Source organism: Typopeltis vanoorti, chromosome 1 (genome assembly GCF_054136105.1).
Source record: "Typopeltis vanoorti isolate ZY-2024b chromosome 1, IOZ_Tvanoo_1.0, whole genome shotgun sequence".
NCBI classification, from domain to species: domain Eukaryota; kingdom Metazoa; phylum Arthropoda; class Arachnida; order Uropygi; family Thelyphonidae; genus Typopeltis; species Typopeltis vanoorti.
In genome coordinates, this window is record NC_143549.1 from 107,168,253 (window position 1) to 107,195,971 (window position 27,719).

Sequence of the window (27,719 nt, forward strand, 5' to 3'; positions counted from 1 at the left end):
TTTTCAATGAAGCCATTGATCTGTGTATATCGGACTGATGACTGTCCTTTTATTCTTGACGACGCGAATAAAAGCAGTTGCTTTATCAAACGTAATCCACAATGTGTTTGAGAAACCCACGAATTAAAAAAGTACGGAAGACTATAAAGGATATTGCAGTTTATTGCAGAAGGAAAATTATTTTAATTGTGATTAATGAGAAGATAGGAAGAATTATTAGTTTAGACCAATTGTTATCGTGAAATTATCAAAGAGTTTAATGATGACTGAAATAATCAGATATCGTATATCCAAGCAGTGTAAAAACCACACACGTACAGGGCTTTGTGTGTGTGTGTGTGTGTGTGTGTGTGTGTGTGTGATTTTTCATTATATCCTTCTTATAATTGTGTTCACATTTCGTTCATCATAAAATGTCTCTATGTATATCGTCTCATTAAGTATTCCCTTCTCAATTCCAAGCCTCTTTTTAAATACTTCTCTTTTTATTTATGCTTGAATAAGAGGGTTTATAATAAAAGTTTAATTATTAAACGTACTGGAGTAACAACTAAAGCAACGAAGTCCAAACTGATTTGTCATGACGGCATTCAAATCAATTAACGTCCTAACGACAGACATCAGATTTAATAACAAGATTACAGTTACTTTGAATTCTCTACCCCTTCTTGTTTACAAGTGCAGCGAAGCATGCAATATCTACCACACGCAGAGGGAGATAGCCAATACTTCTAAATGAGGTAATAGACCAGGTTATCTGAACATATAAATGATATCAGTTAAGCTCCTGGCTATCATATTGGAATTATAGGTGCAAGATACTGTGACAGCTGTACACAAACCTGTAGTATTACGTTTGGAAACGAAGTCGTATAGATTGGATAGTGTGGTGAAAAGTATCGCTAATTGAATCCATTTTGAAGCTGTGTTTGTTTTCGATTGATGGTTTATTGTTGACTGAAGTCTTAGAGAAAACCGAATAGGAGATTGTCAGTCGTGTGAGAATGAAATCAGGTTATGTGGATGTTAAAATTCCTGTACATGCAAGAGGTTTAAAAAGGTGGCAGGTAAATCTATGTTTCTACCATTCTTTTTAACTGTCCTTTAGTGATTGTGATTCTCATTCTTCTATTTTCTGTTAATCATTGGAATGAATTGCATCAGACACCTTTTAATACACTAGCTTGACATTCTTGGAAACGAGAATGCAGAAACCAATATACCGCTATCATTTGCACACGTATTTTAAGCTTCCTATTTTGTTGTTGTTATACAGTATTTTGTTTTAATTTTAGAAATAGTAATAACCATATGCTGGCAAAGGAAAATCTCTAACTGCTTCGAGAGTATGAGATTCTTTTCCCGACTACCTGGTTTTCTCTTTCTGTTCAAATACATGCTGCTATACGTCATTTCTTCTACATAAGACACATCAACGCAGTGGCGCACTCAGGATTTAATCTTGGAGGGGACCGGAGCACTCAAGATTTAATCTTGGGGGAGGGGGGGAGCGAGTTGAGTAGACGATTTATGAAAACACACTACACATTGCATATGACCTATGACTCAGCATCTGCAGTGATCGCCAATACATGACAAATAGTATAGAAATAGAAGACACAACATAAATTTTAAAAAATCAATTTTAATTAGGAAAAGATTTTTGGAAAATTTTCTAGTGTTTATTTCCTTTTTCTTTTTTTTTTTTTGGAGGGGGAGCAGGGCCCCTGGCTCCCTCCCTGGGTGCGCCACTGCAATGTCAGGATAAAATAGTAGGGTAGAAATCCATCATTCAAAAAAATTACTGAGACAAGGATAGACTAACTCGGAAATCGGATAAAAAAATGTGGGGAAAAAAATCATCGGATCGGCAATTAGAAAATCGAACTTATGATAGTTTGGCATTATAGATCTGGAAATGGTACCAAACAGTCGCCCATCCATAGTCAACTAATTTGAAAATTTATTTAATTTCACAGTTATGAAAAAAAAGTACTTTGTACAGTGTGGCCTATAAGTCACAAAGGGGTTTCAACATCTAATAATTTTTTTTTAATTTATTAACTTTTTTTTAATTTTTTTGATATAATGAAACACAGAATATGGAGATTTTTTTATTAGTCATGACAAATCACACCATAAATTCCTTTCATTTTTGGCTTCACAAAAAGAGGCCCTTTTCTATGGCATGTTCCATGTCAGCTGTTAATGGATAGTCTGGGGGTTGTTCTCCTTCGGGAAACACCATAGGAAAAAGTCGGATCCGGAGCCCCTGATGGCCAATTAATTGCAGATCTTCGTAAAATTATTAGTCCAAAATAAAATTTTGAGCTAATAATTTTATTATCTCACAATTTTGGTTTGTTGTCGGGTTGCGAGCTTTTTCATGATTAATTTTCCAAATATTCATTAGAATACCTGAAAAAATAAATAAAAAAAATTAATAATCAAAAAACTTATTGACATTTTAAACCCCTTCGTGAACCACTGTGTATTTTCTGCATCACTTTTCCAAACTGCAAAGCAGTTTGGAAAAGTGATGTTAAGTGAGTTAATACTCAGTTCCAAAATAAATTAAGTTATTAATAATTCAGAAAAATAAGACACCTATTAACGATAATTATTGATAAAATTGAATTAAAAGAAAAAGGGACCGAATGAAACGTGTACTATAAAGCTTGGAATCTATTAGTGTTCTGTATGGTTTGTCATCATGACGGTATTTCATACTAATTTGTGCTTTAAAACAATCACACATTTGAAATTATTCATTTTATTTCAGGTCTGGAAACGTCGTTGGATAATTCTTGTTCCCTGGAAAGACACTCCTGTAGAAACGCTTACCGTTTCTGTATATAATTCACCTGAAACCTTCAGCAATAAACTAAATAGTCCACTGAACGTCAACTTAACCAATGAAAAAACTTTGATATTTCGAAGCCGATCTCGCACTCATCCATATGCATTCAGTATAGCTGAGGGTAAAACGCTTCTACTCCATCTAGCGGGCGACTCCGAAAAAGAAAGTCAACAATGGATGGAAGCCATCAGAGATGCTCTTTGGCCTCCCATTTCATGGCGCAATTGGGAAACAGGTGAGTTATTAGAAAGAGTGCACACTACTTCAGCAATTCTTTATGATAGCAACCTCAATCAATGATTTTATTAATTATAACTTGCTCTATAAGAAAAGAAAGAGGGATCATTTAGGTGCTTTTCTCAAAACGCATGTTTAATAGGAGAGATAAATGAAAGATTTGTAGCCAGAGTATACAGAACTACATTGCATGAAGCTGTATTACCTCTTTCAACATAACCCCATACACTTTCTCGTAAGGCGATACATTTTGAGGCCTGATGGTGTACACCAGCTAGGCGGTTTTTAAGGTAAGGAAGAAGATGGAAGTCTGTTGAAGCATGATCACCTGAAGAGATCTTGCTCTTTTTATACCAAGTTGCGCGCAATCTTCAACGGTTATTTAAATAATTGTAATTGTAAATGATAATTGTAAAATTGTGTTTAATCACACACAATTTTAACAATTTTCAGTTACTTAACCCTTTCTTCTGTAATGCAATACTGGTGGTGTATTTTCTAGTGGTGAAACGGCTATCTGCAATTACTAAATCGTGGACTTTGTCCACTGTTTTCTGTGATGTGGCAGTTAACGCAGATGACCAGAGACGACATTATTTTCCAACGATCCCGGTCATAGCGGAATTCGGGGTACACTTCTTCATTGTCGCATAGAACGGGACATCCGACCCTAATGTGTGTACCAGGTTAGCGTGCCTGACCTTTAGCATTAGATTTATTTCCGTAAATATTGAAAGATGTCATGGATTGCAATATTGTCAGTATTCGGAATATCAGCTTATGTAGTTGCTTTCAGGAGTGAAAAACGGAAGAAATGAAATTTAAATGAGTTAAAATGTTCTGCGATTACTTATCTGTAGTTACAGACAATTCTATTCTTTTCATTTCCCCCCTTCATACTTAGGCTACGAACTTTAAATTCAACCCTGGTAACTTGACGATTTTCATAAAATTGGATATTTGACATCCTTACAAAAAAGCTGAGACATTTAAGACATTTAATTAGGGTAAAGAATGACCCTAATTAAATTATCTCGGCATATGGTTCAAACGGTCGTCTCGGTTGAAGTATTGGAAAACGTCGTCACTGCACAGATTTTATTATCATCTCTGATCATTTCCATTTTTTATGATAATCCTATTGACGAAAGGTTATAAATCTATAATACTTTTATCACTGCGCTTGGGTTAAAGATTAGATAATCTAGAAACTCTGCTCTAAAGACCAAACAGTGGAACTTTTCCTAGCCATTTCTGGCCGCTATACCTGTTAGCTAAGTGGGATCGCTTAACTCTCTACAGGTACTCACGAGTACAGATGACGCCTTTTGAAATGCGTCATTGCAACCCTTTTTGTATGAGTAATTCCTCATTTTGATTTATTATTCATAAATATATCAGTCGATTACATCAATTATATATTATCGGTTTGACGATAATGATAGCAATCAAATGATTTTGGATTCCTTTTTTTAAAAACATGAAAGAAAAATATAAAATTTCATATTGCAGTTCCTCCCTTTAGTTTTGGTCTGATTTGATCTAACTTCTGTTTTTAGTTCCGAAACTCGGAACCCTCATGCCTGAAATACGTTTTTTCGGATACAAAGCAATAGGCTTATCTACTGTTCATTTCATCGCTATTTCCACAATTAACTTCCATTTATTAAATATTTGTGGTTTTCCTCTTTCTCTTCATAGTATTCTGTTTCGAAATAGACAAACAACAACTTAAAATAACCGAGTATGGAATCCCTAGAAATGGTGAATAAATCTTGTAAGATACCACAAAAGAAGTTGTTAAAAAAATCATGTCTTCATTCTTGAGATTCACCGTAGATTTTTATATCAATATTTTCTTTTATATTAATGGTTTCTTATTAATATTTTGTCGCAGTTGTTTTTCCAGATTTTATCTATTATAAAAGTATAATAAATTTAGAAATAAGTGGTTTTGTTCCATATGTTATCTAAAAATGCCAGCTAATTTTCTCTTTCTCGTGTACAGCTGCCCGCTTTGTCAAATCTCTTTGCAACTGTTTCTCGAGTTTGTTTGCTTACAATGGATTCTTCCAATGTACACATTTTTTGACCTTGCAAACCTACACTTGAAAATGTATTCGCCACCAACGCAATGTTAATGCAAATAGGTTATGGCATCTGTTAGAGCATCTCACAAATAGCTCCATGTATTCATATTTTAACTCATTATCAATTAATTTCAAAGTCGGATATCTGTGCTGTTAACAAATTACACTAAAAAATTATTCATTTACTTTGAAGTCATTTGTAAACCTGACTTTAAATAGTAATTTGACTGCAGCTTTTGGTGGCAAAATAAAGCATCATAGGGAATTTTACTGATGAATATATTCATTCTTTCTGCATGTATTCCCCACCCCCCCTCCAAGGTTAATGATGACCACAACCCCTCCAAAAAAAAGGGTATGTAATTTGTTTTAAATGTTTTAAAACTAAATCATTCATTGCTTGATTTATGAAAGCGCGCGCGCACAACCACACACACACACATGACTAATCTACAAATTATTTTTCCATTTCAATTGTCTTTAAAGTGGTTAACTACTCTTATAAAGATCTTTAGTGGTGAGCAAGATGAGCACCTCCAACAAAAAAAAAAAAAAGTGTAGAATCAGATGATCACGCTCTGAATGTTAACTGATAGAACGATTGTAAAACCTACATTAAATTAGTATTGTGGCTTAAGCTGAGGATTAGATAATCTAGAATCCTCGAGGAACCAGACGTAGTACCTTGTCAAGCCATTTCAGGTCTCCAATAAACAACAGTGATTTCGCACCAATGATAATAATATTCTATGATGCACTGATGACACTCACAGACATGCATACCTGCAATGGAATTCAAACACAGGAGCACTAGGATTAGCTCAGTCGATAATGACGACGCCCTTTAGATAGAAAAGTCCTGGGTTCGAATGCCGTCTAGACTCAAGTGAATTAGTCTAATATACAGGTAGAGAGGATTTTCTTCCAGAAAACTAGCGATTTGCATCCCACAAAATAGGTAAACGACTAGAAGTACACATGCATTTAAAAATACATTACACTTGTCTTTTTGTCAGTCAGTTGTTTCCACTGAAAACTCAACCTGTAGACTGAACAGCAGACACGCTGTCAACTCACCAACCTGACAGACAGATCGGTATCAGCCAACTAGGTTGATCAGGATTTGTCTGCATGAGGCTCACAAACTTCAGTTGGTGGGATTCAGGTAATAATGATAGTAATAATAATAATCCAGATAAAATTTCGCTTCCTAGACCGGATTCGAACCTTATTGCTAACCATAGGGCGTCATCGAATCAAATGAACTACTGTGGCTCCCCGAATTTCTCTAAATGAGAACAAAATACTTGGTCACTCAGCGTCATTTAACTGCTTTATCTTGTTTTCACTAAATTAAATATCAAACTTTATATTATATTATAGAGAAAGCCTTGGTAATTCAATCGGCTTCGGCAATGTCGTCTGGTTGGTAAGACCTGGGTTCGAATCCAGTCTACTAGGGTAAGAACCTTCAATCTGGTTTTTCAACCAGACATGAGTTAGCTGATCTCATACAGTTGTACTAAGTTTTTTTCTCTCTGAAACTCGAGTTTTCTATCCCACAAATTTGCCCAAAGAATGTAACAACTGACCCTATTACACTATGCATATAGGATTAACTGTACTAACAGAGCATTAATTAATTTCAAAGAAGCCAAGTTACTTGGTCATGACAGGTCATTGAGCATAACATGCATAGGAAATTGGAATGGAATTATATATATGGAATGGATGATTAATGTTTAAAATTCTGTTTAATGTTTAAATTATTCATAAATTTTAGTAACTACAAGCAGTAGCTTTAAAATGCTTTAACGTAAATTTCTTTATCGTTTTCAGATGAGACCAGAAGATATAAGGTTGCCGTGATTGACAACAGCAGCACATGTCGGATGGGTCTTCTAGGAAGTTATGGTCAATTGATGCTTCAAGGCGAAGATATAACCTTGATCCACCAATATTCTGGACACGTGACTAGGAAATGGTGTATTCAGTGTATTGAAAGTGTCCAAATTTTGTCCCATAAACACAGTGATGACGAGAATACGGTTTTATCAATTGTAACAAAAAGGTAAGCACTATGCATCATTTGTTCTTGCTTCTTCAGGACCATTTTTTTTATTTAGTACTTGTGAACGAGCACCCAGTTATGCACTTTCTTTTACTAATTCTTCAGTCCACATAAATATCGCTGGTTTGCGAAAGGAAATAAAAAATCTCCGAAAAATGAAACAATCACTAAATAACTTATCTGACCTGTACTAGAATATTTTATATTTTCCAGTAGGCGATAGTAGGCAGACTAGCAGAGTCTTTATATGTTCATACAGCCATAATCTTGCTAGATAACAAGGTACTTCGCTGTTGTGTACAAAACGAAACATAGAACCCATTTCATAAAGGGTTTCCTTATAGACGTTGGGGTTGATTAGCGGGAAATTTGACGCAAAAATTCAAGCCACAAGGAGAAAATATTCTTTGTTGAGTGCATGTGTTCGACAGCCAATTTGTCTGTTTTGTCTTTCCTCTTTGTAGGAGATCGGCTAACTTGCCATCATTGAAAAACCTTGTTTATGCAATTACTTCCGACTCCCTATAGCTCAGTCGGTATCGACGGCGCCGTTTGACTCAAAGCACCCTTATAAGAACTTTTCAACTGAAGGTTAATTAACTGGTCTCATGCCGAAGGTGTGTGTGTGGGGGTGGGGCTCTTTTCCCCTCACTGAAACTCAGGGAATGGAATTATAGTTGCTTGGGCTGAAATCCCAAATTATAATCATAAACAAGCAATTTCTACCACTTTATTTTCATGTGAAAACTGAAAAAAAAAAAAAAAAAAATTAAGAAACGAGAACCCATATACATCACACTAACAAAAGTAAAACATGCTGGCTAAACATAGTGGCCAATTTCATGCTCACTATTTTAATGGCTGTCATATTTATAAGCCATTGATGGTGGAAGTGAAATGCTGTAGACACAGTCATGACTGGTAGAAACATCGATGTTGTGAAAATATCCGGAACTGAACTAACCACAAATCTGTGTTTTTTTATAACAGCTGAGGCAGATTAAAAAACATAGAAATATTAACAGAACCCGGTTTTCTTTCCAGATGAGGGGGAGGGGGTCGTTCTACCAGGGAGGGCTTTGCCTTCCATGTGATAACAGAGGACCACTTCGTCCAATGGCGTAATACTTAAACTATTATATAATACTAGTCTCCGTTGCTCAGTTGGTTTCGAACTTAAGTTCGAATCCTGTCTATGATGCGAAGAACCTTTAGCAGACCTTTTCAATTAAAGGTGAGTTAGCAGGTCTCATACGGAAGTAGAGGGTTTTTCTCCCGGAAACACTCCCTGTGAACACACAGATCTACAGACATCGAATACTCACCCTTAGGGGATGCAGCAAGCGGGCTGCATTAATTGCTTCAAACTCCAAATTGGGAAATTCAAGCAGCCTCAGGCGGACGGGAATTTGGTGGGAATTATATAATAGTTTAATTTACTAAACTATTAAGTTTAGTATAGATTAAATTTCCAGCTGAAATACTATTTTTCAAGACGCTCAGGTACTGAAACGTTCCGGTACTGTTAATTAATTAGTGGACTATTCTGTCAAACGGCAATTAATAATTATTAAAACTAAAAATTTAATAATTGATAAGTAATTTTTGCGGTGTTCTAGTACTTTTGATAGTATGCTGTATATAAAGTGTGATTTAGACAGTAGTAGGAAGGTGGGTTTACCGATTAGTAGGCAAAACTCCAATAATATGAAACATATTTCTTGTCGAATAAGAAACTCAAAGAGTTTCATGCCGAATATAGTAGAAACTATAAAGTTCGGCAATTCTACTATATTTCCTTCTACTATAGGCATTAAACTCCTTGAGTTTCTTATTCGGCTAAGAAACGATAGGTGATGTAATATCCCTTAACTTAAACAAGTCATATGTCGCCGAATTGAAGCCCTTGGCTCTTCATATATCTAATAAAATATTTCTTATGATATTAAATAAGATTAATAACGATTTTTGCTAGATGAAATGTAAATATTTCTTACCACCAGAGGCGTAGCTAAGGTGGGGCGGAGGGAGGCGGTTCGCTTCGGGCGGCACTTTGAATCTTTTTGAACTTTTGCAGTTAATTCTAAAATACAGTCTCGAGAACTCATTTCCAAATATTGTAATAGTACTGCAAATTTTCCTCACAATTGCTGTAGGTGTTGCTAGTTGGGAGAGGAGTTTTTCTAAATAAAATTGATTAAAAATTACGCATATTACTATGAAATAGACTTCGCCAAATGTCATCGACGATTTTGCTAGCAGTAAAGCAAGAAATTTTAGAATGTTGAAATTAAAGTTTTACTTCAAAAACAAACAGTGTTTTAATTTATTTCCCTAAACGATGTTTTGACTTTTTGTAATATTTTTGGTGTGTATTGAAAGGGGGAGATAAACTCAGGGATCGCCCCGGGCGGAAAAAGCTCTAGCTACACCACTGCTTACCATTTGTAATGTGAAGATATTTTATGTAAGAGGAGGACATGTGTAATAAATATTACAAAAAAAAAAAAAAACTTAATATCGTTATTATTGTGCGGGAAAAAGTGTAATATAATTCAAACACGACATTAAAATTAGTAATTTGCCTCATACATGCTAATAGAACTCCCCAGATTGTTGAACATAATTGCATTATATTGCAAATATAACATAGAACATAGGATCTATGTTATATTTGCAGGGCGGGTCATCGTATGTTTAGTAGTTGAGGTACTAAGAAAAGAGTTAATGACTTGTGTATTGGACTAGATCATTAAGTAAAAATATAGTTCGCTGTGTTGGCACGTGTCACTGCGACTTGCAATTTCATTATTGTAGAGAGAGAGAGAGAGAGAGAGAGAGAGAAAGAGAGGGCAAAATACGCTGACACAAAGGATTCTCACAACCACACAGTATCTTTCATCTTGTCTGTCTACGTGCATGTGCTACCTTTAGCCCACTGTTATCTTTAGAAACCATCTACGTAAGCTGCTTTTTCTTTTTATCTCGCCACTCATTCAAAGAAATATGTTTTAGATATTTTATACTCTCAAGTTCAACAACATACGCTTCAGGTGTTTGACGCAAGTTGAGAATGAATTTTCTTTTCAATATCAGGTTATTTTAATTCATTAACACCTTCATATTTTCGTATTTGCAAAAATTTGGACAGTGATGATCTATCAGTAATTCACTTTTTTTCTTCTTTTTTAGATCTTGCATATCTAACTAGTAATAAAGAATGAGAAAACAAATTGAAACATTTTAAAACATTACCCTTTTTTTTATCTGTTTCTTGCTTACCGTTCCATTTTTCTAAGACAAAGTGAAACATGTTAGGTTCCATGAACTTCAGAATCTTACTGCTCATCCTTTAGTTTAACAGTTTTCATCTCTTCAAGGGTCGACCAATTCCCTAGTAGCATGTACCTTAATGGTTTCGCACTTCTTTGGTTCCAGTTTGCGATATGTCGAACAGGCAATTCTTGCTGAATATTAAGTTTTGTCTTCCATAGGTACTATTTTTTCAGCGTATTTTTTTTTCATTTCCAAATTCTAACAGTTATGTGTTATCTATATTAAGTGTCCAATATATTAAAGATGCCTCTTCACTAGTATATTATTGAGCCATCGTAAGCCTTCAGAACAGCTTCGAGACGCTCGTGCATGGACTCCACGAAGTTTGGGCAAACACTTCACATATATTCTCCTCCAGGCGGATGATGAATTCCTGTAACATCAGATTAGGCGAGTAACCTTCAGAAAGATACTCCATAGGATTGAGATCAGCGACTATCTTTATCAAGTGACTAGCTATTGTGAGTGAATTAGTAGATCTCTATGTTCAGGTAGGCTGAACCGTGTAGTTGATCCATTGATATAAACGGCTAAAGAATTCAAGAAAACGTGTCTAAAACGATTACTTTTTGGATTTGTTCAGTCATGTTGGATTCATGAATTCGTGCTTTTGTAGTAATTAGCCCTTGTTTTTCTGTCTTCATGAAATTAAATAACAGGAACCGAGAGTCATCAACTGTGTGCACCTCATACTCTAGTATTGGAGATGCTGGCATTCCTTTGATTGCCTTAAACGCATCCGATTTTTTTTATTTTATTTTATTTTTTTTTATTATACAAATGTGGTTGGTTGCAATTAAAATGAAAATCACAGCTTTCGGAGAAAGTTCGGGTTTTCATGAGATGGGGACTAACTCATCTTCCATTGAAAATCCATTATTAAAAGTTCTTCGCGTCCTTGAAAGATCTGAACTTAGGTCTTTTCAGTTAGCTAAACAAAGAAACAAAGAAATAAGAGAACAAAGAAAGCTAAACACTGTGCAAAACTAGCTAAACAAAAATCACGGGAGGATTTGGGCAAGAACATAGAAAATAAATATCAAGAAGGTGGTAAAATAATCTGGAGGTTGTTGAAGAAACTTATAAATGGAGAAAAGAGTGCTGTAAAAGGAGTTAGAGATGATAAAGGTGACATGAAAACGGGACAAAAAATATCCTTGCAGTATGGAGTAATTACTTTGAAAAATTGCTAAATGAAGCAACAATGATAGAAAAAAAAAACATTCAACACGCATACAGTCAGGAATACATATCAATACTTGAAGTAGAAAAAGTCATCAAAGGCTTGAAACGTGGAAAGGCAGCAGGAGTAGATGATATTCGACCAGAAATGCTCAAATATGGAGGAAGAAAAGTCTTACAGTGGCTGCACTGCATAGTTAAGAAGGCCTGTACAGAGGGACGAATTCCCGATGATTGGAGCAGAGTTCTCAAGTACTCATATATAAAAAGAGAAATAAAACCGAATGTGAGAATTACAGAAGTATTTCCCTACTGAGTATTCCTGGGAGTACTCAGTAGGGAAATACTTGAGAATAGTTGTGGAAGAAAAGTTTGGTGAAGAACAAGCTGGATTCAGGCCAAATAGAGGATGTCAGGATCAGATCTTCACTTTATGACAAATAGTTGAGAAATCATGGGAATATAACAAAGATCTCTATTTAAGTTTTGTCGATCTGGAAAAGACATATGATAAGGTGCCAAGAGAGAAGCTATTCAATACGCTACAGTTATATGGTGTCAATGGGGCATTATATCAAGCAATACTTAGTCTTTATTTGAGTTGCAAGTCAGCAGTTAGAATTGAAGGAAGCACACGAAGACAGTTTAATGTTAAATCTGGTGTGAGACAAGGATGTACATTATCCCTTCTGTTATTCATTATCTATATGGATCACATTATGAAGGAAAGTGGTATTAAACATGATATCAAAAATGGAGATGTTAATGTCAGCTCTTTACTTTATACGGACGATGTTATACTTCTAAATAAATTCAGCACAAGTCTGCAAAATTCCCTGACTAAATTGAATAACTGTTGTAATAGACATGGTATGAAGGTCAGCAATAACAAGACAAAGACAATGAAAATAGGCAGAATCATTGAAAATGTCAACTGTATTGTGAACTGTGGAACAAGTAAAACATTTCAGCTACATAGGCACGATTTTTAGTGAAGATGGTAAATTAAATATAGAAATAGACAACAGAATCAACAAAGTTGGTATGATATGAAGTCAATTGAATAAATCCATATGGAATAAGAAAGAAATTAGTCGAAACACTAAATTAACTGTATACAAGACAGTGTTCAAAGCAATTTTAACTTATGGATCTGGGTCAGAAGTAAAACACTTGACCAAACACTAGAGACCGCAGATATGAGAGTCCTGAGAAAGATTAGGGTGTGAACAGATGGCATCAATGGCAATATCATATTAAAAACGATTATATTAGGAAAGAACTTGACATTGTCAGCATCCAGGAATGCATTAGCAGAGCTAATCTCAGTTGGTATGGTCACTTAAACAGAATGGGAGAGGAAAAATTAGCAAAACAAATGTTCTTTCCCGGCAAGTTTGGCAGGAAAACGACCCAGAGGAAGACCAAGATATAGGTGGATTGATATGGTACAAAGTGCCTTAGACGATAGAAATATAAGACCTGATAATGTTGGAGTCTTGTCAAGTAACAGACTGACTTGGAGGAAAATTGTAGATAGGAAGTTAGTAATGATGTAAATTTTTCATGTAGTACTATAATATCCTGTACATCCTTTGAAGGTACATGGCAGGAATTGATGATGATGACGATGATGATGTCTTTTCATCCTCGCTAGTCTTCCGCTGTTATACATTATACAGACACACTTCTTTTCCTCCAAGTCATTTGACAAATGTTAGCAAGTAATCTCTCCGATCAATCAGCTGTTTCTGACCAATGGCTGAAACCAATGATGGTTTTGTTTATTCTCGGAATTCTCAACATGCTGTTGCGATTGCCATTCTAGCAAGGGAAACGTGTTTGAGATAATATTACCGGACTGTCTTCCACTCTCCTTTCCAAATCAGCTTTATCAATGAAACATAGATACTCCGCCTCCTATTTATAATTATAAACTTTGTTCCAAATGTGGTCATCGCGTGTTACTGGTTGATTTCATTTGGTACCGAAATATATATATTTCCACTGTTCAATGTATATATATGTGTGTGTGTGTGAAAAGTTTTTTACCTTGGGGATAATATATATTAAGGATACCAAGTAATTTTATAGCCCGCGCGGTTAGCCTAGTAGCTTTGCGCTTCGCAACCATATGACTGGGGAAGGAGTGTCCTAGGTTCGATTCCCGTCGACGACGTGATGAGCTGAAGGATCTTTCTCAGCCATAGCCAAGTTAGCCGGTCTTGGGCGTGGGCAGCAGGGTTTTTTCCCGCCAGTTTATCTAGCGTTTTTCATCCCGCAAGCAGGCAAACCGGCCCCGTGAACACACACAGGATACAGCCAGGAATACTTCGAGGCATAGGGGTGACCATTCTATCCTCGTATTTCGGTTACGAAATCCAAGCATGCTTGGAGGGTTGTGGGCCTTAAAGGCCTGTTAAAGCCATGGAGATAGATAGAAGTAATTTTATAAACTTGGTTTTTTTTACTCCTTCTCCCAAGTAAGCAAAACAGTTAAGTTTGCGCCTGAACGTAGTTCAAGTCTATAGGTAGTGCAACACCAGGGCAACTCGTTGTAAAGGTGAGTAAAGCTCTGATTACTACTCTTAGTATTTCCCATAATGTAAAACACATCTCACTAAGAGATGTATACTGTTATACATTATACTGTTATGCATTATGGGTCGGGGGAGGTCACTACCCAGACCGGTTTCAACCTTTTTTGAGGTCTCCTCAGTGAATAGCTAGACCCTGAAATATCAAGGTTTTTAGTAATACAGATCTTATCAATTTTACCTGTACAAGTTGCTACAAGGTGCTTTTGCTTTGAATAAGAAACTCTGGATGAGATAAAGATGTGAAAAGTTTTTTACCTTGGGGATAATATATATTAAGGATACCAGGTAATCTTTACCCACCTTTACAACGAGTTTCTCTGGTGTTGCACGACCTTTAGACTTGAACTACGTTCAGGCGCAAACTTAACTGTTTTGCTTACTTGGGTGAAGGAGTAAAAAAAACCAAGTTTATAAAATTACTTGGAATCCTTAATATATATTAAGGTAAAAAACTTTTCACATCTTTATCTCATCCAGAGTTTCTTATTCAAAGTAAAAGCACCTTGTAGCAACTTGTACAGGTAAAGTTGATAAGGCTCTGTATTACTAAAAACCTTGGTATTTCACAGTTTACCTCCTCACTGATGAGACCCCAATGAGGGTGGAAACCGGTGCTGGGCGGATCTGGCTTTGAGAGGCTCCGCTCGGACGTAGGTTTTTGCCTGTCTCTGAGTGGGGCCACCGCTGGGATTATGGCTCTGCTTGGTGGTGGGTAGAGCCAATGCTGAGAAGTTCTTCTCGGTGGCGGGGTGAGTCTGTCATGGAGTGGAACAACGCTGAGTTTAGCGATCTTTCGGGATCGTCTTACCCCCCACACACCCATAATGTATAACAGGTATATATCTCTTAGTGAGATATAAGGCTCTGTATTACTAAAAACCTTGGTATTTCAGGGTCTAGCTACTCACTGAGGAGACCTAAAAAAAAAAAAGGTTGAAACCGGTCTGGGTAGTAACCTCCCCCCACACACACACCCATAATATATAACAGTATACATCTCTTAGTGAGATGTGTTTTACATTATGGGAAATACTAAGAATACTGATCAGAGCTTTACCCACCTTTACAACGAGTTGTCCTGGTGTTGCACTACCTTTAGACTTCAGCTACGTTCAGGCTTACTAACTGTTTTGCTTACTTTGGAGAAGGAGTAAAAAAACCAAGTTTATAAAATTACTTGGCATTCTTAATATATATATATATATATATATAAAATTACTTGATATCCTTAATATATATATATATATATATATAATTACTTGGTATCGTTAATATATATATAACTCTATTTCACAATATATATATATATATATATATTGTGAAATAGAGTTATATATATATTTATGAAATAGAGTTATATATATATATATGAAATAGAGTTATATATATATATATATATATATATATATAAACATTCATTATGTTCCCGTATCTAACATTCTTTTTATTTTTTTTCTTTCCAGCAAAGACTCTCGCGAAAAGAGAGAAGAGACAGTGTTTTACAGTGAACATGCGCTGGACATTGTGCAGTTAGTAAAAGACGCTCTTGCAGAGTTAAATGCATTTGAGAAATCTCAAGAACAGGAGAGTAAGCAACCCTGCTGTGAGTATTCAGATTTGCACAATGAAGAAATTCTAAACTCTCCTCAAGAGGAAAATGGAAAAACTCAAATGATTGTTTCCAACCTTTCCAAAACAGGAAAATCTTCACAGGAAGAAGTCAAAGAAGAATATATTAAAACACCTTCCAGTATTCCCATTTCCTGCTCATTGACGATTCCATCGTCAACAAAACCGTGCACTGAAAGAGGAAGTCATCATAACGACTGCCAAAAATTAATTCTAGAGAACAAACTAAGTAGCCCATTGCGTAACTATTCTCATTCATCAGTTTCAACTGGTCACAGCTCAATAGGAAGTGATATTCTCGAATGTAGTCTGTCTTCTTCCTCGTCTTTCTATTTGCCCTTACGGAGTTCAAGCAGCTCTACAGACTCTGACTCTTCGCCATTAACTCCAGAACAATATAATCATTTCATAACCCAACAAGATGAAATGTTTTTACGGCTCTCATCTGATCCAGTTATACCAGATAATCAGGAAGCAGTTTCACAAGATAGTGGCACTGAACTGACCAAGCATTCATTGCTGGTATTTCCAGAATTACTGATTTCCAGTGATGATTCTAAATCTTTTAAAAGCTTGCAAACACACCAAGGCACAGAATGTTCATCTCTGGAACGAATCCAACAGAAATTCGTTGAAAAAAATCAAAATATTACGAAAAACAAATCAGACTTGCAACATTATTTTTCTAAAGAATTAGAGCGTGATCAATCACGAAGTTTAAATAATCTTGAAAGGCGAATCCATGATAGAACAAACAACTCTGTAGATGTCAAGTCTGAATGTGAAGCTATTCAGCATAACAACTGGTATAAACATTTCCCCGCATTCTCAACATTGATTTCACAAAGTACAGAAAACATCGAAAGCAACAGTTTGATAAAGAATAAAGAAGTGATAGTTCAAGATACCAACGCTCTAACTAATGAAGTTTTCGTGTCACATATTAAACCCACGGACTCAGTCGAAGATCCTGATCCTAATCTTCAAGATACCGAGGATAAATCTGAAAGAAATATTCGAACAGTAATGGATCAAAAACAAAACGAAAAATTACTTGTTTCCACTTGCCTAGAACTAAATAAAGATATTCAGAATTCTAGCGATGAAGATAATACTTCTATTGATATACCTACACCTGATATACCTTTGAGAACTGTATTAAAGGGTTACGAGTACACTCTAAAGTCTTCGGTTCAGCAATCATCTGTTGCTCTGTGTGGTGATACAAATAAAATGCAGCGAAATAATTTGAATACTTGTGATAATTTAACACAAGAAATACATGAACGCAGTCGTAGTAAAACTGACTTGCATCTGTCCGATAGTAAAGCAATCCACTCCTTGATAACAAATATAGACATTCATGAACCCAAAAATGGAACTCTGAAGAAGTTTAAAGATCTATCAATGCAGAGAAACGCTTATTCTTGGTGTACAGAACCGTCAAAGAACAAATCGATTTCGACATTATCACTGAGCGAATCATTAAATGGGATAAAAGGCTCAGAAATAGAATCTTTGGATGAAAATAATGGAGGAAGTGACATCTTTTCGGATTATTGTTATATGAGTCCCTCAAAAAGCTTAAAAAACCAATCAGGTGAGGAAAAGAAAGCAGGGAGTGATCTTTCGGATTATTGTTACATGAAACCCTCAAATATCGTAAAAAATGAGCCACAGGATAATGTAAAGGAAAATCGACATGATTCGGATTACTGTTATATGAATCCTTTAGAAGCAGAAGAACTTGGCACAGAATCAGAGAACGACAATAGCATTAACTGTGCGTTTAAAACAAATGACAGCATGGTTAAAGATAATGTAGACTATATGTTAATGAATGGATTTTCAAAATCATAAAAGATGAATAAACACATTGTAAACTGTGTTGTTACTGTGCTATAATCTTTGTTGTAAGAAAGATTCGTTGTAAATACGTGATTTCCTTACTGAAGACATTTCTTAAATACGAATATGTTAATATGCTAGTATATTAACATGCTAATTAACAGAATATAAAAGATAACAGTAATCATCCTAAAACAGTTTATAATATGTTTTATTAGTTTTTAATAAAATGTTCCTCACTTAAGAAACCGTATATTAAAATTTTGAATCTTAAACTTTTTCTTCTTCATCCTCTTACAATTCACCGTATGTGTTGCAGACTGACAATGTTTTTCCTTCCCAAATTCAAACGTTTAGATTTTATAACCGAAGTATAAGACAACGTCTTGTTTCAGCAATTTTTTTTAAAACTTCGAACAACGTCCTTATATGTCGATATGTACTGTAATTCGGATAATGACTGTTTTTTTTAAGTCAAGAAAGTACAAATTATTCAACAGTGTTAAAATAAAAAGTTAACATTTTGGATATAATTCTCTTTTTCTAATTATTTCAATTCCTTTCCCTGTGTCACCGAATCCTTATCTACCCACTACCTGACTAAAATTCCATGATTCTCACTGATCTTTACATCTTAAAACATTTACTATGAAAAGTGAATACGGTACTTACCAGAATGAAATTTTCTTTAAAAAACAGATGTCAATTCTTGCAGTCAAGAATTTGTAACATGTACTACAAGAATTCATGCAACTTCAATTTCACCTAACAGAAACGCGTGCTTCTTGGAAAGAAGTCAACGGACACCACAGTTTGAAGAGCAAACAACCATGGCACTCACCTTAATAAGATGTAGGACCTCCTTTCGCTGCGATGACTGCAGTAATCCTACGGGGCATACTTTCGTAAGCGAACGATAGCGATCAATGGGAATTTTGGACCACTCTTTCTGTAGGCTGTAATGAGATCCTGGCCTGTCATTGGGCAGACATCCATTGACTCACCCAAAGCTCCAGTTCATTCCACAGATGTTCAGTAGGGTCTACATCGGGCCTCTGTGGAGACCAGTCAAGTGTGGTGACGTTCATGTCTACAAACCACGCAGTTACAGTAGCCTTATGACATAGTGCACTGTCTTACTGAAAGAGACAATGGTCAGTTCCGTAGAAACGCCACAAAGTAGGAACCAGTGGAATGTCCAGAATGTTCAGATACCTCTTGGAGTTCAATATTTGTGGCACCACAAACAGAAGTCCGAGGCCAAACAGGACCATACCATCAGATCGTCATCTCCAAATTTCATGGTTAGGGTTAGTCACTCTGGTAAGAAACGTTCATCGCGTATCCGCTACACCCGTCCAATTGCTCGGTAGTGGGTGTAGCATGATCCCTCGCTCCATAACACAGCTTTCCAAGCTTCCACATCCCGCTGTGCACGCTCTTTGCACCATTGAAGACGATGTTGCATGTTGGTTCGGATAATGTTTAGCTTGCATATTGCCATGGAAACCCATTTCTGAGCCTCAATTCTACTGTTTTTGTGCAGATTCGTGTTCCAGTCGATGCTGGGAACTCCGCATTTAACGTGTCAGCTGACGAATGGAGGGTTTTACACAGTAATGTAGCTAGAGCTTTTGCCGGCCGGGGCGGTCCCTGAGTTTGCCACCCCTCTCAATACACACCAAAAATACTACAAAAAGTCTAAACAACGTATAGGGAAATAAATTAAAACATTATGTTTATTTTTGAAGTAAAACTTTAATTTCAACATTCTAAAACATTATTTTTCTTGCTTTTCTATTAGCAAAATCGTCGAGGACACTGCGAAGTCTATTTCATAGTAATGTTGGTAATTCTTAATCTATTTTATTTAGAAAAAATTCTCTCACAACTAGCAACATACAGCAATTGTGAGGAAAATTCGCAGTAGTATTACAATATTTGGAACTGAGTTCTGGAGACTGTATTTTAGAATTAACTGCAAAAGTTCAAAAAGGTTCAAAGTACCGTCTCGGGGCGGACCGCCCCTCCCTAGCTACGCCTCTGGTTTTACATATCCTTTGTAGCACAATACGGTCACGTTCAGTGAGAGTGGTGGGTCGCCCGCTGCAGGTAGCACTTGCAGATGACTCTTTGCGCTTTCATCTCAGTGTATCACTGGTTTTGACCCGGGATGTCCCAATTTGTCAACTTCCGAACAGATAGGCTTCCAACATGGCATTCTATCATAACGCCTCTTTTAAGCTCCGTCAATTCCCTTCTCATAGCCATTTCAGTCAGATGGTTTCACTGACTTGGTAGCATTACATTCCTCCAAATTATACTGGTTACAAAATGTGACTCGTTACATTGAAGATACAAGCACAAGGAATTAGAGGTCATTTTGTTAGTTTAAATGGAAATCAAATTTAAAAAAATAATAATAAATTAATTAATTATTATTTTTTAAATCAAATTTTAGTAAAAATAAAAAAGGAACGTCACTCCCCTTCTATTAGGAGAAAAAGGAAAGGTTTTTTTGTGATGAAGAATTCGCATTATATTACATTAGTATGTGACAATTTATTCACAATCTCCAAGTTCCTTTTGACCTATTAGAGGAAAAGTTTATATAAAATTATCATTATTAAATGGGTATCTTCATGTGGGCCTCACTCAAATCTTTGGGCATCGTGGGAGACTTCATACTTCCCATATGCATTCAAAAACTTCTCGTAAGAGGTATAAACTGATCAATACACAATTCCTATCATACCTCTTCCCAGGGCCGTTCCGTGGGTTTGCGCCGCCTGGGTGCAAATTTTTGTACTCCCCTTCCATTAAAAATTAAAAGATCTTGAAGTACAATAACACGTGTTCCATTATTCCACCACCTAAACTGCGACGCCTGGATTCCACTTTTGCACCCTGGTACGGAACGGACCTGCCTTTCCCTATACTGATTCCCTAAACAACTTTACCCAACTGCCAATGATGCCTTCTTGTTTCCTTCCCCCAGCCATAAAATGTAAAATCCCACCACTTCCATTTTATAAAACCCTTTTAGCATCTATTATGTTTCTACATTACCACTCTTCCTTATGCCAATTTTTATAATCCACAAATCTTCAATATATCCTCATACGGAACATTCCACAGTTCAGAAACCGCCTTGGTCATCTGCCTCTACATCCAAACTAGGCAACCAAATTTGAGCATATTATTTCAGATGTGGACGTATTGCAGCTTTATAGAGAGGAATAATTACTTTATCCCTACTAGTCAGAATATTTTTGGAGCATTCAAGTGATGTAGTGATTTGTTCATTTTTGCAATGGCTTCTGAACTTGTTCCCATGAACCATAACTCCCAAGCTTCCTGGACTCATCATTTTCCAGCGGTGAAACCCCATCTATAGAATATTCCGATTTACATGATAAAGATATAATTTAATGAATTCTCAAAATATTTATTATTGCCTGTAACTATAAATAATCGCCAGCTCTGAAAACATGTAGCCTATTAGAAACCAAATACGACCATCTTTTTCCCTTCATCAAATTGCAATCTCACACCCAAACGCAGAATGGGCAATTACTATATGAAAGCAGAAGCTACAACCGTTGGTCTATAACAATCTCTTATTCCTAATTCTGACTAGTATACTGGCTTTACACTGTATTTTCTGAGCTGTGCTGTTAAAACTAGTTATAATCGCAACTTTGCGGAATAAAGCAGAGCAGCGAACGGTCGAGATTACCAGAAGTGTTAAAAAATAAAAAAGTATCCGAGTGCGCGAGGATTTTATTCACCTTTAGTTCCACTAACCTATCACCCCAACTCTTCGTCAGCGACTTATAAATTCGTAAAAAAAAGTATGAATACATTTTAAAGCATAATAATGTATAACAATTTCAACAAAAACATTTCAAATATTAATGTAAAAAAAATCGTGTTTGAAAAAAAAAAAAAAAAAGTTTAAGGAAATGCCGATCCGATGTACTACGGTTGCACTGTCGTGGACATTACCCTCTCTGAGACGCATTACGCAAATACCTAAATTACGTTTTTTGCCTTGCATGTCGCAAGATGACTAAGCTCTCGCTCATGAGTCGTTCTATTCATCCATGCACATGCAAGTTACTGCAAAATTCCAAATCCTGAAGATGGTCCTGGCCATCTTTATGATCTTCGAATTGTAGAAATATGAATTTATTACTAATTTCAAATATTTGGATGTTTTTAGTGCAACGTCTCTTCTCTCAACTTTCAAAATCTTAAATATTGTACTGAGCTTTTAATACACCACACACAATCCAAATACAGGGTGTCCATAATTAAAGAAGTGTTCAGAGAGCTGTAGCGTAAAATGTATTGGACGAAATTTAACCAAACGTGGTATAAGTACACTCTGGTACATTCGGTTTTGATTTACAGACGAAAAATATAAAGTACAAAATTCTGCTACCAGCGAACAATTGGAGCTAGAATCTGATATTTGCATGATCTCAATGTTTTTACTGACGAATTGGTGAATATAAGGAAGACCAAAACGGATTCGTGCGATCCGATAAGACTGAAGTGCTATGGATCTCACCTTACTGGAACGTGATAGTCAAACTTTACCATTAACAACGTAGTAACGCTAATTACACGCTTCGAGAATACCGGCGTTTGAAGGATATGAGAAAAGATCTAATGACAATAATAAATCTTAGAAAAATGATTTTACTATTTGAAAATAGCGGATCTTTAGCAGTGAGGCGGCCAGGAGGATAAACGGATTATTTCTCAACAAGTTGACGAAGTGGCAACTGCCGTTGTGGAACAAGGAATGAATAACGCACAAGGATCCAGCAGTGCTTGGGCAATATCAAGGACATGCCATGCTCAACTGTGAAAAATTCTGAGTCAAATGCTGAGGTTTTCCCCAAGTTCTTAGCTCGAATGGAGGTTGGATGTATGGCCATGGAAGATCTTGTGGAGTGATGACAAGTTTTTATCTCAGTTATGTTAACTCACACAATTGCCACACCTGGGCTGAGAATAATCCTTAAGTTTTTGTACACATTGTGGTATAGTTTCAGTGCTTCGTTTATTATCGGTCTGTACTTTTTTGAAAAACTTTGCCCGGAAGGACCAGTGACTGGTACCGTCTTTGCTGTTAGGCATCGAGGGATGCCGTGCAACTTTGTTCTGCAAATGCAGCAGCGAAGATGCTTTGACTCTACCATATTCATGCAGGATGGAGCACTATCTCACATTGGATTGCTGGTACAGTGAATGTTACGAAAACACTTCACAGAACACAGAGTGATTAGTCATGCATTTCCCACAGCATGGCCACCTCGTTCTTCGGATCTCAACCCCTGTGACTTTTGTTGTAGGTCCTCTGAAACGCGTGGTGTATGAAGGACATGTTCCTGATTTAGCAACCTCGAAAGACAAAATAACACAGCATGTGAGGCAAATCAATGCAGACCTGTTGCATTCTGTTGTAGAAAATGTCATTCACAGAATGCAGTACTTAGAACATCTGAACAAAGGACATATTGAACCGCATCTGTAAGTTATACGAACACGAAAAGTGATTTGTTGTGTCTCTTCTAGCCATTACTGTTTAATTGATCTCAAACCATGCGCTTGGTTGAATTTCATCCAATAAATTTTTCGTTACAGGGCTCTGAAGCACCTCCTCTTTAATTATGGCCACCTGTAGTGACACAGGACACAATAAGATTTCCACTTACCTAAAACACTGCCAGAACATATTGAATATTTGTGTTAGGGGCTTTTTTTTTTATACAATACAAAAAAAAAAAAATATATATTAGCCGGCCTGGTTGGTTGAGTGGCCAGCGTATCCGCTCTCAAGCCAACAGGCTGCGGGTTCGAATCTCGCCGTGGGCATAGATGTTTGTAATTGTCTGTGAAAATATGAGTGGTGGTGGTCAGCGGTAGATGGCGTCGGTGGATAATAAAGCTGGTGGCGGTTCATGGAGACGTAGAGTTGTAGAGTAGGTGTCCTCCCTCGATGAATCTTTGGACTCCCTGGAGGTAATATTAATAATATAATAACATAATAATATAATAGCGAGAAAGTAAAAAATAGCCAGTATATTATTATTATTACGTGACGCCTCCAGGGAGGGTACCTACTCTACAACTCCGTCTCCACCACTCATTCCACCAACTACAACGAACCGCAACTACACCACCGCCATCTACCTCCCACCACCACTAGTATTTTCACAGGCAATCACAAACATTCATGCCCATGGCGGGATTAGAACCCGCAGCCTGTAAACCTGTTACTGAAAAAAAAAAAAAGATGATTTTGTGTTCATCCGCTTCGGGCTTTTTTCTGTCATAGAGGGTGCGTGATTGGAATGGATTGCCATTGGATGCTGTATGTGCAGGCAGTGTGAATGAATTCAAGTATGACAGCTGGTGCATGTAGTTTGTGGCCTCCCTCAATGAGTTCCGGACTCCTTTGAGGTCTCTCTTAATAATAACACTGCTCATGAAATTAAAATACCTACAGAATAGACAAACAGAAATAGAACATTTATGAGAGAGAGAGAATTGAGTAGGATGCTCTTCATAATTTTTACTTATCTTTTTCGTAATTAAACTATTATTTCGAGCCTGTGTAGCTCAGTGGAAGTGGTTAAAAAATATTTTATGAAAATGCAGAAAGTCGTATAATCATAAATAAAAACTCTCTGCACCTATCCAAATCAATTGTTCTGTACGACAAGGTGATCCTCTCTCTCTATGGCCCTCTTTGTATTAGCATTTGAACCACCAGCAATAAACACAAACAAATTCAAGGAACAAATATTCATGGAAAAAGCGAAGCAAAATTGCTAGCTTATGTCGATGACATAACGCTCATTCTAGAAAATGAAAAATCCATGGAGGAAACAATGAGAATATTGGACTCCTTGGCAAAGGCCTTAGCTCCTAGGGTGACCGTAGCGAAGTCTTGCTGTTTTGCGGTCGACGACTGGAAAAAACGAACCTAAAATACCGGTGGGAATGTTGAAAAAAAGAAAAAAAACTACTTGCCAGTATTAGGAATAAAAATTTGAGGTCCAGGCATATATGTACATCAATGGAAAGAGTTGTATGAAGCCATATTTAATAAATTAATAATAATAATATGCGAAATAGACACCTTTCTGTGAGAGGCAAAGCTAGGATTTGCAATATGTACTTAGCCTCTCGACTGTGGTAAAAAAAAAAAAAAAAAACACATAACATTCCATACCACGAACAATGGGCAGATAAAATTCGTAAGCTCTTTGCGATATACATATGGGGTTCACAACATGAACCAATGCGCCGTACAGCACTCTTCCATGAATTAGAAGCTAGAGGTCTCGGTCTAGTTAATGTATACCTAAAAACATTGATAATGAGAGCCATAACGGCAGTAAAAGCAGATAATAAATCGTACCACGAATATGCAATTACTTTTCTATAAAAGTGCCTTCCTGACAAAGTCATCGGCTCTCTTCCTTCGATCAAAAAAAAAAAAAAAAAAAGACCACCAAGAATGTTCACTGAAATGGCTGAAGGATACCGGTTTATAGAAGAAAATTACAGCATTGAGAAGTTACTACATACCAAATCAAAAGCAATATATGCAAAGCTAACTAGAATCATTTTCCCAATACCTCAGCATCGAGAACAAAAAAGAGGAGAGAGAGAGAGAGAGATCAAACTAAGCTCAGTCTTAAACAATGTATTTCGTCTTCCAATAAGTCCGTTCTAAAAAACATTTTTCTTTAAAGTTCATCATGCATGCTTGCCAACCAAAATGTGAATTGTGGCAAAAGGAATACCGTTGGATGGTCTTGCGACCTGTCAATTCTGAAAACAGCCAGAAACACTTTACCACAGTAAAGTGATGATTTCTTATAATTATAAAAAACAGAAGAAATCTGAAGTCTTGTGAAACAATGGATGCCACAGAATCAAATAATCAATGAAGATCTAGTATTTTGCCTAAACGAGAAAAAGTTAAGCAGAGTACAAACAATTATAACTATTATAACCATCTTTACTATTTGGACACACAGATGTGATCATAAGAACATGCAGTGAACTCATCTAGTTTCATAGATACCTTCAAGATGTCATGAGGAACTCTATCCTTTCGAAAAAGATTAACGCAGAGGAATGGGAATCCTTAGAAATTCACTACCATCAAATTAACTAAGGCTATCTTTCAGATAACTGAAAAGAAAGAACCCTTATATATGTTTTTACGCATGTGTGTGTGAGAGAGAAAGCATCAATTAACTAGAATACTAAGTGAATTTTAAGAAATCAAAATGCGATCAAATAACGGTGTGTAAAAATAGGTAACAATTAAATAATTAATAACAGTAAAACAAAAATATTAAAAGTTAAAACTGAATCTAACTCTTCATTATTAATGACTATGAGAAGTAAATTCACAAATTGAATTACTTGTAACAAATAGTAATACCCTTAAACAGAGCCGGCGCTAGGATCTTTGTCGCCCGCATGCAATTTCTATCTAAGCGCCCCCTGTAACGATCCGGGCGTGTGTGGTTCTTTTACGATAATAAAAATTTAAATTATTTGAAATTTCTTAAATAAATTTTGACAGAACAACCACACGTTGGTTCGCAAAATGTAACGAATCGAGGGTATTGACTAGGCAGGATAATCGTTAAAAACCCGAATATTCAAAAAATTCTCAAAGGTTAAAATTTTGATAAAGCCACTTTACTTTAATCGGTGAATATAATGATACAGGGATTATAGCCTTCTCACCGACCTGAATTGCTAACAAAATTAAAATGAATTTTAATTAAAGTTAAAATTTATTTGAAATAAAGTTTAAAAAATTCTTGCATTTTACAAGTTACTAAATTCTTAGTAACTTGTAAAATTTTTTAATAATTTTTATAAGTGGAACTATCTTTGGAAAATAAAAGAAACTCAAGATAGATGAGAAAATAAGAAAAGAATTCAGAAATAATTAGAACATTTAATATAAGTATTCAAAAAATAACATCTTTACAGAATAACAGAAAATAAATTAAATTACATAAATATACTTGAATTTTTTAATTAAAATTTTAGGATTTTTGATTTCATATTCATAAAATTAGAAATAATGGTCTTAACGTCTAATTCTGCACATATATCATTTTCAATAGCTATTAACGCCAAACTAACAAGCTTTTTTTGTGACATACTTGTTCTTAAATAGATTTGAACTTGGAAAAGGAACGTTCACCGCTCGCTACACTAACAGGTAAGGTTAATAGTATTCTTAAAGCAATTGAAAAGTTAGGGAAAGAGAAATTATTGGACACAATAAAATTAAGAATATCGAAAGGGTTTTGAATATTTAAATTATCCTTCCGAAAAATATCCCGGAAAGCACATAACTCGTCATATAGTTCTATTGCATTTATGTCTTTATTGTCGCCATCCTTCAAGAGAATCTCTAAATCGTCACAATTTTTTCGTAAATCTTCGTTATTAATTTGTAATAATCTATACAAGAAATTGAAATTATCATATGTTTTTAGTTGTTCAAAACGTTCTATTAACGAACACATTGCAGCGTCTAGAAGTGTATAAAACACATTCATTCTAAATTTATCTTCTGGCAATTGTGGAGTTTCGTCATGATGCTCGTAGTCAAATTGTCGTGTCTTCTTTAGTCGTCGGACTTCCGTACCAGTTTTAAATTCTTGTTCTCCGTCCACCTCTTCACTCAGTTCTTTTGCCGTTTTAGAACTTCTTTAAAATTTGTATCTGATCGATACTCTTGTAAGAATATTTTAAAGTTTTCAATAGATTCTAAAGCAAGTGTAATGTTCATATTTTTGTCTTGA

At 35.8% G+C, this 27,719-nt stretch overlaps 1 protein-coding gene across 1 annotated transcript; it reads left to right on the forward strand.

Moving 5' to 3' along the window:
- Window positions 1-823: 823 nt before the first annotated feature.
- Window positions 824-17,894, forward strand: LOC150110296 (uncharacterized). Its single transcript, XM_090392594.1, has 4 exons — window positions 824-1,067; window positions 2,783-3,095; window positions 7,027-7,258; window positions 15,840-17,894. Exons 1-4 carry the CDS (start codon window positions 1,005-1,007, stop codon window positions 17,863-17,865), a joined length of 2,634 nt encoding a protein of 877 aa, XP_090248720.1. The 5' UTR covers window positions 824-1,004; the 3' UTR covers window positions 17,866-17,894.
- The last annotated feature ends 9,825 nt before the right edge of the window (window positions 17,895-27,719 follow it).

Coding starts and splice junctions, on each gene's coding strand:
- LOC150110296 (XM_090392594.1), top strand. CDS start 1,005: ATGAAATCAGGTTATGTGGATGTTAAAATTCCTGTACATGCAAGAGGT. Junction 3,096..7,026: donor ATGGCGCAATTGGGAAACAG/GTGAGTTATTAG, acceptor TATCGTTTTCAG/ATGAGACCAGAAGATATAAG. Junction 7,259..15,839: donor TTATCAATTGTAACAAAAAG/GTAAGCACTATG, acceptor TTTTCTTTCCAG/CAAAGACTCTCGCGAAAAGA.